The following is a 12,715-nucleotide window of genomic DNA, read 5'->3' as shown; positions in this document are numbered from 1 at the left end:
ATATATTATTCATATAATATATTAATAAATCATAATAACCTCTTTCTCCATTATTCATCCAGTCGAGTTGCTCTGGTGAAGGCAGCCCAAAAGGACCATGCTACAATCGGGTCAAGTACATACCAAATATAGTTATGGGCTTAGACACCTAATCCGAAAGTTGTTACTGTGATATGTGATATTGTGTACTGAAGCTACTGATAGTCTCCAAGGTTGCTGATAACTCACCGGGCGTGTTGTTTGTCTACCGAGACTGTTGATAGTCTTCACTGTTGTTGATAACCTATCGGACGTGTTGTTTGTCCACTGAGACTGCTCATAGTCTTCAGGGTTGCTGATAACCCACAGGGCGTGTTGGTTGTCTACTGGGTCTGCTGATAGTCCCCAGGGTTGTTGATAACCCATAAATGTTTATTTGTGTTGTGTGTGGTATTTTGGGGAACTCACAAAGCTTTATACTTACGAATTCTGGTTTACATGTTTCATTTTCTTATATTAAAGGAGGGGCACGGCTCAATTGCATCACATCAATGGGGGACTTGTGCACATGATAACTTTTTATGATACTCTGATAAATGACTTAAGATCATGTAGTTGTGAATTGAATAAACACATAAAGTTTTAAATTGAAAATTTTAGGGTTGAAATTTGGGGCGTTACAAGTTGATATCATTGCTTTGGTTTGAGGGATTCAGGCATACTCTCGGGTGTACCTGAAATCAAACTGAGGAATTGGTAAAATTTTCTAAAACAAAATGATTGACTAGAAAGGTTTATAAAATAAAAGGAGGTGTGATTCGTGTAATCAGCCAAGCTCAAGTAAGTAATTCCCGAAATATCCATATGTGTTTCATGATTGATGTTTTACGTGAGTATATGAGAATTACATGCTAGATTAGGGCTAAGGGCATGCTTAATGTTGAATGGTAAAATTCCTAATTAGGAGAGATGCCTTTATGCCTGTTATGTGAGCTGGTAGTGATGCATGCTAGTGACTAGAGATCTTCAGGAGCTTCTGAGGTAGGACTGCCTGGTTAGGTGATGTTTTTAGTTCTAGATGCTCGAATGATGTTTGCTTTGTGCTTTGTAGGACTCATATTGATGTAAGTTAGCTATCACATGAATATATTAAGTTACATTCAATGAAGGTTAAATAATCTTATAATGGTTGACTTGGCCTTATTGCGCAACTATTATTTGAGTCTAACTGTTGTAGGGTTGGGTTTGTTATCCGAAGGATTATCTAAGCTTTGTTGCATGTAATTGTATTCGTGAAGTAGTTAACTGACATTGGTAGAGGTCCTTCAGCAACTGATGACAGGGTGAGGTGGTAATCCTAGGAGAGCCTAGTAAGTGCTTTAGTGCGAGTGATGCGTTGTTCAACAGATTTTGGAGGGTATCATTATGAGGAAGTGACTTATAGGATTCAGGATGATTCCGAGGGAGGTAATAATAGGTGTGGAGGGTAGTAACTACTGGAAGCACAAAATCCATACTTGAATCAAGAAAAGTATTGAAAATTCTAAGGAGCTAGTTGAGGGTAGGAACATGGTTTGGCACCATGAATCTGTTGCAACATTTTGGGGTATTATTATCTTTTCGGTTATGGCGGTTCGGGAAGATGGGTCGGTGATTGTGTGGGCCTTAGTGGCCATGTCAGTTGGGGTTAAATGGTGTAGACCTGGATGAGTAGTTAATTTCTAGGTCTTGGGGGCCTTACTTGAGGAAGTGACAATCAGACTCTCGGGACTCAAGAATAAAACGAATATGATGATCGGCTTGAGGATTGCAGCCTTGAGGTTGAGTAACCGGTCGATGGCTTATGATGTCATTTTCTATGATGAGGATTATGTTCTTCCAGTTTCTATGTAGGGAAAGAGAGATCGAGCGTATGATTGCAGAGATCAGAGGACGAACCAGTGGGGGAAACCAGATGGTTGCGGTATCCCGATAAAGGTAAAAATGAGCAAGAGGATTCTTGTGGTTTGATTGCCTCGAGAAAATTTCATGTGTGGAAAGAGAGTCATTTTCGTGGAGATTGTACAAGATAAGGACCAGGAGTATGCTTTCCTTGAGTTTAGTTAGAGCGTGTCCTGGCAGGTTGTTTTCACATGATCAGGAGAAGTGAAACGGGAACGAAAACTTTCGTTGTCTATGTTATATCTCAACTATGAGGATGATGCCTCATGTTTTTATGATTGTGTCTCGCGACTGAGTAAATGTCAAAGACTTAGAGGCAAAATGTGTGGTAGTCCAATTGTGCTTAGATGGAGAATCGGTGCTATGAATGGACTATCAGAGTTATTTCTTGCGCATTTGCATGGGATTCTTGATGATAGAGGCGATTATGACTGGGAAGTTTATGAGGTCTCCATCTGAGATTCAGAATGTCTTTGAGTTTTTGGGTCTTTATCTAGGAGATTATCTTGCGTTTTCTTATACAGTCCAAGAGTCAGGGATGGTATGAATCTGGCTGAGTCGGTTTGAAGTTTGGGTTGTCTGCAATGTCAGTTGGTGATAGTTCGAACCCAAGTGGGGGAGAACTGGGCATGCTACTTGAAAGATCATCGATATGTTGAGTTCACAGTTTTAGAAGAATGGGTTATAGGGATTTTCAGTTCGGATATACGAGGCTTTGGTTCAAGATGTGGTCAAGGCGAGGTAAAAAAGCAAGTTAACATTTGTTGTATGTACCAAGGAATGCACGGTTTGTCTTCACAGTAAGAACTTGTTGGCCAGGGAGCTCGTTGTATACCCTCTCCTGAATCATCCCGAATCGTTTCCCATTTGGGTGTGGGTGACGTAATTTAGATGATTCGGGTGTTCGGTTTGTGTTTTAGAGCCAAGGGGTATTCGGTAAAGTGTCAGCTCGAGCTTTTATGGAAATTGGATTTTTTTTCGGGAAATATTAAGGCATGTATGAGTTGATAAAATCATAGAGCTTCTCGTTATTTTTTCATGGATATATGTATCGTCGAAATCAGATTTATAATGAAGAAGTTATGGCCTTCGAAGTATTTTAGGGTTTAAGGGAAACCCTGTACGCGGGGCGTACACTGGTGTACGCTAAGCGTACCAAGAAAGAAGGATCGTGAAAGCTCGGCCTTGTGCGGTGGGCGTACGAGGAGTATAATGGGCGTACGAGGAGTGAGGGAAAACCTAATTTAAGTGTGTTTTACCCAATTTAAGGACCTTAAGTCTTTAGGGTTGGCCTCTTTACCAGTCCCCAAACCTCCTAAAACCCTAAATCAATCCTTAAGCCTTCTTTGTGGTGTTTTGAGCTCTTGAGAAGATTATGGTGTCATTTTTTCCCATTATGAAAGAAGTAAAGAAGTTTGTGTGTGCTTTGCTTGTAAGGAGCCTTTAGATCCATAATCATCACCCTTGTTGCAAGACTTTGGAGGTATCAGGTTCATACCTTGGCTTGTAGATGTTTAGATCTCTTTATGGCTTATTTTTTATGTTTTTGGACCCTTTTTGGGTTAGGTGTTGAGTTAAGACGTTTGAAGGACTTATTCTTTTAGATCTGAGCTTATTGGGAGTTCCTTAAGCATAAAGGTTCCAATTTTATGGGGTATTAGGTCTCCTGCATGGATTAAGTCACATACTAAGTCCTTTTTAAGCTTAAGAGCTTCATTTAGCCATGCATGAATGTAAAGTTAGCAACTTTACGTGATAAATCAGTACAAGGAAGTTAGATCTAGGTTGTGGAGTAAAGTCTTTATGGAATAAGAGCGTAATATGGAAGTTGGCTGTATGCGAGGGTATATTGGGCGTACAAGCAGGTACACTTAGCGTACAAGCCCTAAGGCAAGTACATTGCACGTACGAGCTGAGTACGCCCCGTGTACTTAGCAGAGTGGGCCTCAGATCTGTTGGTCTTCGATTTGTTCCATAGTTTGGGCTTGGATGTTTAGGGTCTTGTTGGGCCATCAGAATTTAAATGTTTTGGGCTAAGAATGTTTTTGAACCTTGGATTAAGGCCCATGGAAGGGTTTGGGCCCAATTTGGAAAATTGGGCCATGTTTGGGCCTTGTATGAGTATTTGGTATTTGGGCCTTCTGGAATATTAGGTTTGGGCTTAAGTCTTGGTCCAAACTGGGTAAGGGGTAAATTGGTCATTTACCCTAAGTATGGTCTGATGGTTATGGATTAGAATCCAATTGTTAATTGGATGTTATTTGATATTATTAGCTCAGGGATTTGTCGGACCTGCAACCAGGGAGTTATCGGTGTGGTTCAACAGTGCGAGGTGAGTTTTCTCACTATATCCATAGGTCGAAGGCAGCAATGTCTGCCTATTACTTGTTATGTGGAATGATAGTTGTCTTTGTGATATTTGTATGAAAGACCATGGGGGTAGCCCATGACACTTGGATGTCATACCATATGGGTAGCCCATGACATTTCAAGGAAAGACCATGGGGGTAGCCCATGGCAAATGTATGTATGGTATATGGTATTTTGGGGAACTTACTAAGCTTTGTGCTTACGGTATTCAGTTTATGTTTCAGGTACTTCTGTTTTTAAAAGGAAGAGCTCGGGAGGATTGCAGAGCCCATACCACCTCGTTCCGCATTTTCTTAGCTTACTCTGATACGATGTAATGATTGACATATTTGTTTTATCTGGGTTCTTATGATGATGTTTTGGAATACTGGTTTTTTTAATTAAAAAATGAACTTTTTGGGTCTTATTTTTGGGACGTTACAGTTGAATGTTCCCGTTTATCGTCAATGGGTGGGGATGCTTCGAAGGTTTTGAGTTGTATAATTGAAGGTCAATGATCATGACAACCTATCGTCATGTTCTGTTTATGGTATATCATGGCTTCTGGGTATGTTGCCCTGAATTATTGGATTGTGAAATTATGGCTTCTGGGTATGTTGCCCTGAATTTCCGGAGTGTCTAAGGTCATAAAAATGCAATCTTGGTCATTAATTTTCTTCCACGCATGGGTTATAATGTCTTAATGAGTTAAGAAGTTAGGGTTTTTTTAGTATTGAGCACTTCCTAGCCATGCAAAGTCATAAATTTGGAAAGTTTATGACTTAAGACGTTATTTTGGGACTAGATATGGATCTTGGTTAACATTAATACGCTAGGTGTACCCTAGAGTATGATGCATGTACGTGGTCAACAACTTGTTTTTTGTCAAGCCTCTAGTACGCCGTGCGTACAAGCTGAGTACGTTGGGCGTACTCAGCTGAGTCGACTGGGTTGACTTCTTTGACTTTTGACTTTGATAAGGATTTGACCAAATTTTATCTAAGGGTATTTTGGGTATTTTGGAGTTGTAGTTGAGATTGGTCACTATTTGATGTATATGCGACTTGTAGAGCTGATATTTGGAGCAGTGTCATGTTCAACCATCTTTCCGGATTGAGAGTTGAGGTTTCTTCACTGTACTCGTGGATCGAAGACACCAATTCCGGCCCACTGAATTATGTATCCTCGTTTTAAGGATGTTGCTATGTTGTATTCGTCTGTTAGAACTGAGTCCTGGTATATAGGATATTATTATGTGATAGTGATCTGTAGATCTGACTGTTAGTCTGTTGACTGTTTATATGATTATCTGTTTACTGGATATATGCTATGTGATATGTATATGTTGACATAGTTTGGTTGGGTTGAGGCAATACTGCTTTGTGCGGAAGCCAACAAACCGAGGAGCAAGCCAGACATAAGTTGTGGGTCCGAGAGGCAAGACAGACTTATGTTGTGGACTCAAGAGTAAACCAGACATGGGATGTGGGTTGGAAGGCAAGCCAGAGTCATGTTGTGGACTTAAGGGTAATCCAGTCTATTAGTTGTGAACCAAGTATGCGTGTTGTTATATGTTTGTGTGGTGGTACTTTGGGGGAAACTCACTGAGATTTGGCTTATGGTTTTCAGTTTCATGTTTCAGGTACTTTAGATGATCGTGACAATGTGAATGCATGATCGTATAAATCCTTCTACGACATGTTATTGGAGATTTATGGTACACTGATCTTGAGATATTTGTACTTTATATTTAATTTTGTTATGGATTTTGTTTGAAAACAATGGTTTCTTCTGATTTAAAATCGAAAATTTTTATTGTGATTTTGGCATGTTACATAATATAAATAAATAAAATTTACTAGAATATGTAGAAAACAATTATCTACAAAATGATATCACTATTGATATATTTTTCTGATATACTTTTATATTTTTTTATATAAAATATTGGATTCGGTTTGGTTCGATAAAGTTGCTAATAGGTATAAAAATTTGAGGTTAGTTGGTTGTACATGTAAAAGAGAGAGAAATTAATTTTTTAATAAATAGTTGAGTTGGGTTTTGTTGTGAATTACATAGTCTTAATTCAAACGGGTCATTTGAACATAATATAAAAAAAATAGAATTTTCAATTTTCAATATAATTAATTTTTAATAAAATGTTTCGATTTTAAATGTATTTGTTAAAGATTTTATTTAGTAAATTAATATTATTTTTATTTTTGTTTAAAAATGAAAATAAAAAATAAGAGGAGAGAAATAAACCATTTCCAATATAGATTGTGCGGTGAGAGGAGAGTTAAGTAAATAATCTCGTGACAAGGTAACAAACAAAAAAGGCAAAATACAAAAGAAACACAACTATTTATCTATCAACACAAATAATTCTTATATATTATTTATATGTAAAAAAAACTCTTATATTTTTCAGTTATCTTTGCATTAACCAAAATATTCAGTTTTTTAAAGAAATTACTTGTTTTGTGACATGACATTTATCTTTTTCGTTTTTAGATTAACATGAAAACAAAAATAAGTAGTGTCGTCTCTTGTCTAAGATAGAATGTGAGAAACAAATCATTTATCAACGGACATTTACTCAAGCAAAAATAAGTGACAACGTTCATTTTTTTTCCATGTTAATCTAAAAACGAACAAGATAAATGTTATGTCACAAACAACTGATAACTTCTTTAAAAAACGGATATTTAGATAAATTTGAAAGTTAACTTAAAATGTAAGGTTTTTCTATATATAAACAAAATATAAACGTTTTTGTGAATGTTGATAGATAAATAATTGTGTTTTTTTATATTTTGTCCAATAAAAAATATAGAAAATATGGTATCACACGTCGTGACCGTAAGGGAGTCAATTGCATTATATAACATGTTAAATTGGTTTGAATAAAAAAAAAGTATTGGAATCGGTTGCATTATGTAACATGTTAATTGAATCATCGCGTCTAATTCCTTGGTAGAAAAGAAAAGTATTAGTCTGTGGCTTTTTTTCAAGAATATCAAACAAAATATAACCCATAAACACTCACCCCAAGCAAACTCCCTGGAATTTCTTCATCTACAAGCAAACTCAACCCTCATTTCAAGTTAATTTTCAACAAACCCATACATACATATAACACTTTAATTCCTTTCTTGGTATATATGGTTTATTGTTTAAAAAAAAATAGTTTATTTGTCGAAATCAAGAGCCTCGAGTGATCAATAAAGTTAGGATGAAACTCAGGGGTGGTGGAACTAACAATCTAAACCGGCCAAGAAGAGTGATCACCGGGCGCGTTTATGAAAAGTTCAAGCCTATCTTTGAATGGAGACAAGAAGATGATCATGATAATCTTCTCGTTTATCTTCTTGGTAAATTTTCTTGTTTACATGAAAGTAAAACAAATTATTCAACTCATATGTGTGATATCCATACATCTTGTCTCAACGTTTTTACAAGTTGCTCAAAAATGTATTTTAATTTGTTTATAACCTCCAAAATCAGTTTATCAAAAAAAAAGGTTAAAAGTTGGCATATTAAATATGAATATGTAATCATTTTTAATATACTATTGATGTACATATCTTTTCTGTAAAGAAAAAAAAAAAGGGATGTGGGTCTACCCAATCTCATCCACTACCGACGTCGGCCGACCCGACCATTTTGTCCCTAATAATTCTAAGTGAGATGCAATATTAATTTATATTTTACTGGTAATAATCAAATTCAAAGATATAAATATTCTTAATAAAAAATTGATCAAAAAAGTTTAATATATATTTTTTCAAATTCAAGAGCTTTTTGGTTTGAAAAAACAATTAAAAAACCTGTATTGTAGATGTTCTTATTTATTACCCAAGATAAACTGTAAAATCATTCAACCATCCAACTATTTTTCGTGTATAATTTCATATTTGATTGCTTGCATTTGTGTTGTAGGATTCCGAAAGGAGTTTATAAAGGTTACAACTGAAAATCCAAACATCCTTAGAATTCGTGGGGAGTGTCTTGTATCCGGAAACAAATGGAATCGTTTTCAGGAAGATTTTACAGTTCCTGAAACATGCGAAAAGAGCAAAATCCGCGCCAAATTCGATGGCGGAATCCTCAGCATTACCATGCCTAAGAAGATGACGAATGCACCCACCACCACTTTCCCACAACAACCATCGTTTGTGAGTAGTGACAATACAAATCCAAACAATCAAGGAAAAGTTGAACATAAGCAATCACACCGAATCAAAGAAAATGAACCATCAATTGAGAAGATCATAAAGACAAAGACAAGTATGGATTCAAAAATGAAGGATAAATTAGAAAGGTGTAAGATGATAGTGAAAAGGTTAGCCATAGGAGGGATGAATGATGGGAGAATGGTGGTAGTGAACATGGTGGCAATGGTATTGTTGGTAGCGGTATCTTGGGGTTTATGTTTCGTACTTCATTGGAACCTCAGATGAAGGGAATCAATTAAGCAACATATTGCCAAGGAATTTGTGTGTGTTTGTCAATTTAATGAGACAAATATTTATGGTTCATGAGTTCAAACACCCAAAAACAAATAAGTATCTGAATACATTTATAAGACAATCTTTTAAAAATACTTTATGATTAATTTAATTTTATAAAGGAAACAAACGCCTAGGTCTTGTTTTCTTACATCTCTTTCATAACATATATAATTGCTACTGGATTGTTAAATTTGTAATCTTGATCATAAGTTCATTTTATTTTACCATAAAAAAGATCACCATCCCAATAGGATCGGATCAATACAGGTGTAATGTGAGACTATTTGAACAAAGAAAATGGATGTCCAATGTGAATATTCATGAACAAAAATGTGAATATTCATGAACAAAGTTAATAAAATCCCATATACTTGTATGAAGAACCCATAGAAAGTTTCTATCACACAAAATTGATCTGGATAACATCTCTAATCAATTGTCTAAATCAAACATAAATGATATAAAAGATCCAAACGATCGTAAAAATAGAAAATGTTGTTTTGTACCGTTAAACAGTTTTGAACGGACGAAAAACTTGCATCATGGCGAAGCGAAAATTATTGTTAATTGGCCCATTGTGCGAATTTCGTCTAATCCTCAAACCAAATAATCAATTCGGTTGATTTGCTAATGATATCATCAAATCTTTTTATTAGCGAAGACATCATCTATAGTTGTATGGGTAGCATCATTTTGTACCCCTGCATCAAGGCGTAATATCGCTACTAGAAATATTTTCAAGCAATCAGAATACATAGCAAAAATAATAAATAATTTTATAAAAACAAATTTCCAAAAGATGGATCCATTTGAATCAATCAAATTAGCCAATAATCTATCATACAAGTTTTCAAGAAATACCTTCTGAACAATTTCTTGATCACTTTAATATAGAAACTTTGTTAAAAGAAAGTTGAACAACCCCATAGGTATCCACACAAAAAATGTCACACCCCGATTGAGGCGGCGGAACATGTCGGGTTCATGGATCACAAACAAATTGAATATACATCATAAGTTACAACAATAACAACACATCAGTTATATTCTACTTTAAGGTTTGAATACATGGTTCATACAAATAATAATAATAAGTTTATGAATTTGCCTTAACAGATAGGCCGATATAACAAAAACCGGAGAAAACTAGATTGCCCGAAATCTGTGACTATCTCTTCTGCTAAAAGCTGGTTCAGTGATTTCCTAAGAATATATACATGTAGTTTGAGAGTCAATACAAATGTTGGTGGGAGTTATAAGTTTTCTGCTAATTGCAGTAATAATACTTTTAAAAAGACCAAAAAAAGTATTTTATTTGTAAGTAATTTCATACTTAAAAGGTTTGATAAAGAGATAAATCATAAGTTTTGGTTATTTATATCCACCAAAATCATGAGAACATGTTCGATCCAATTTGATCATCCATGGCCCCCATGTAGGTCAAATGCGAAAATTTGATTTTTAGGGCATCAGATCTCACTGATTTTTGAACTGCTTCCTGTTTGATGACGATGGTCAACCTTTCGAGTGCTTTGAGGTATCCTGAAGACACTTATGAGTAACATGATCTCATATATACATAAAATCATCGAGGTATTATGTCGTAGGTCCTACTATAGTGTGGTTCGCAGTAAATTGACTGTTTATAGTTTTAGACCTAAGGGATGTCACAAAAAAACATGTGACACCCATTTGGATGCTAATCTTCCAATCAACGAGCAAATCACCTCTTTCGTAATAATCCTTAATGAAAATTGAAAAATCCAAATGTTTTGGAAGCGAGGCCGTCGACTAGGGGACGAATGAGGATACCAAAGATGAGATTAAATCTTTAATCCTACAACAAGTTTGATGATATACTAGTCCAATGACTGATTATCTCCATAATTAATCATGCGGGATAATTAACTTAGCCAACTTTATAATTTAAACAATATTATGAATAGTGGATAAAATTTCAATTTTTTAATAGAAAAACATTTTATTTATTATTGTTTGGATAATAAATACTTAATAAAAAATTTATTTATTTATTTTAATTGATTCATAATAATACTCTTTCACATACAAATATTATTAATTAGATGTCTTATTGTTTTTTATGTAACATCATAGATTCATATATAATTAGAAATATTATTGAAATATTACTTCTTGTACATAAATCCAATAACATCAATGTTCGAAAATTAGAAATTGACGTACAAAGTTTTCCCCGATTGTAGATTCCTCCTCTTGGGGAGATCCTTGTTAAACTAGCAATTCCATTAACCAACTCACTAAACACTGTCAATGCATGTTAAATATATTTGTTTTGTTCAGACGTTGAAAAAACAGGTATCGCAACTTCATGCAGAAGAACTATAAAAGTATTGTCATCGGCATCTCTGGATAACATGTCGGTGGTCTGCATTGTTTGATGTCATAAGATTATAATGAAGACCATAGAAATATGCATTCAAACATTTTTTTGAATTTGCACATTTTGGATATTTCAATTTCTTTGTCATATATCACGTAGCGTTTTAAAATAATTGTCAAAATCATACACTTTGTACGTTTTGGTTGCCTTCTAGAACAACGTTTTTGTCTTCATATTTTCACATACTTAGCTTGTACATTCGATCAAAGATGATTACCACAAATACCATGATGTGAATTCAAGAATATAGTTGCAATGGACACGGCGATCGATGACGCCCTTTCATAAGTTAAGGTTAAATGTTCCGAGTCGCCGATCAATCATGTAGCTTTTTAGGAACCATGCCCACGTATTTATGGACTCCCTCTTGCATATTCCATACACAATAATAAAGTTTTGTTTGTTATCGTCTACTACAATAGCCAATAACATGGTGCCTTTGCATCACCCTTTAGATGAGTCGCGTCTATCATGAGGGCACACCTACAACATTTATGTATCTACAAAACACTCAAAATTAATTAACAAATGATGTGGAAATATACCATATAAACATACAAAAATAAAAACTAAGATTACCGTTAACCAATTAATAGGAGCAATAACTCAAATTGTTTGTGATTATCTATTTGAATTTATGTCACTATTCCAATATTATTCTTACCCAAATTGTAACACTACATAGGGGCTCTAAAAATGATTCATCTTGGGGCCCTAAGAGGTTTAAGTGTATGTTGTTTCGTACGTCATGCTTGTGTGTATGAACTATTTAATTTTTATTTGGTAGTGAAATCCTGATGGATGCTGGTTTTATAGTGGGCTCTGTTATGATCATTACTCAACACATTGACAATTAAATGACTCAACACTTTTTTGTTTGTTTTTGCAATGGTTTGTGTTCAATTATGTTGAAACACAAGTGTGTTCATCCATAGGTTTTCTGACCTGAAACATGCTAATGTTATCCAGTTTTACGAAATAAGCCAAATATAAATTTTGTGGTAACAAGATGCTTGAAACATATTTTTTGTTTGATCTACTGGTTTTTTTACTAAAATCCTTCACGAGCACTATTTGCACACAATTTTGGTTGAAAAGATTATTTGTCTTTGAATGTTTGTAGATTTTTTATCCTCTATGATGAGTTTTGCTTGTGTGATGGAGTTGACGCGTATACCGGGTTTGAAGAGGCGGGTATAACATGCATACCAGTGAATGGTGTTCTTGTGTAATGTGTATTCATCATCCGACCATTCAATTATATATCACCTTTTCTTAAGGTCAGATAGATTATACAAAAATCTAATTGCTCCTCATAAGGAAGTGGATTCATATCATCTCCCAACAAAAATACTTCTCAGTAATATGCATCATCATCTTTAACAACATATGTATCAAGGTATCAACATCATTGTCATTTGTAGGAACAACATTGTAAAATGTAGCAACATCATCATCAACATACTTATAAGTTTATGGATTGACATTAATATCCAAGACTTTGTGCTTG

The 12,715-nt window shown here is 34.9% G+C and overlaps 1 protein-coding gene across 1 annotated transcript; it reads left to right on the top strand.

Moving 5' to 3' along the window:
- The first annotated feature begins 7,442 nt into the window (after positions 1-7,442).
- LOC145104514 (uncharacterized) lies at positions 7,443-8,919 on the top strand. The gene is made up of 2 exons (XM_079041745.1): positions 7,443-7,643; positions 8,212-8,919. Exons 1-2 carry the CDS (start codon positions 7,505-7,507, stop codon positions 8,730-8,732), a joined length of 660 nt encoding a protein of 219 aa, XP_078897871.1. The 5' UTR covers positions 7,443-7,504; the 3' UTR covers positions 8,733-8,919.
- Positions 8,920-12,715: the final 3,796 nt, after the last annotated feature.

This window comes from Lactuca virosa, chromosome 1 (assembly GCF_052849685.1).
Source record: "Lactuca virosa cultivar CGN04683 chromosome 1, Lactuca_virosa_CGN04683_v6, whole genome shotgun sequence".
NCBI classification, from domain to species: domain Eukaryota; kingdom Viridiplantae; phylum Streptophyta; class Magnoliopsida; order Asterales; family Asteraceae; genus Lactuca; species Lactuca virosa.
This window is presented reverse-complemented; position numbering and strand designations above follow the sequence as displayed.

What these genes read in the sequence shown, in the direction of transcription:
- LOC145104514 (XM_079041745.1), top strand. Translation starts at nt 7,505, where the DNA reads ATGAAACTCAGGGGTGGTGGAACTAACAATCTAAACCGGCCAAGAAGA. An exon ending in TCTTCTCGTTTATCTTCTTG is followed by an intron (nt 7,644 to 8,211) that starts GTAAATTTTCTT and finishes TTTGTGTTGTAG; the next exon opens with GATTCCGAAAGGAGTTTATA.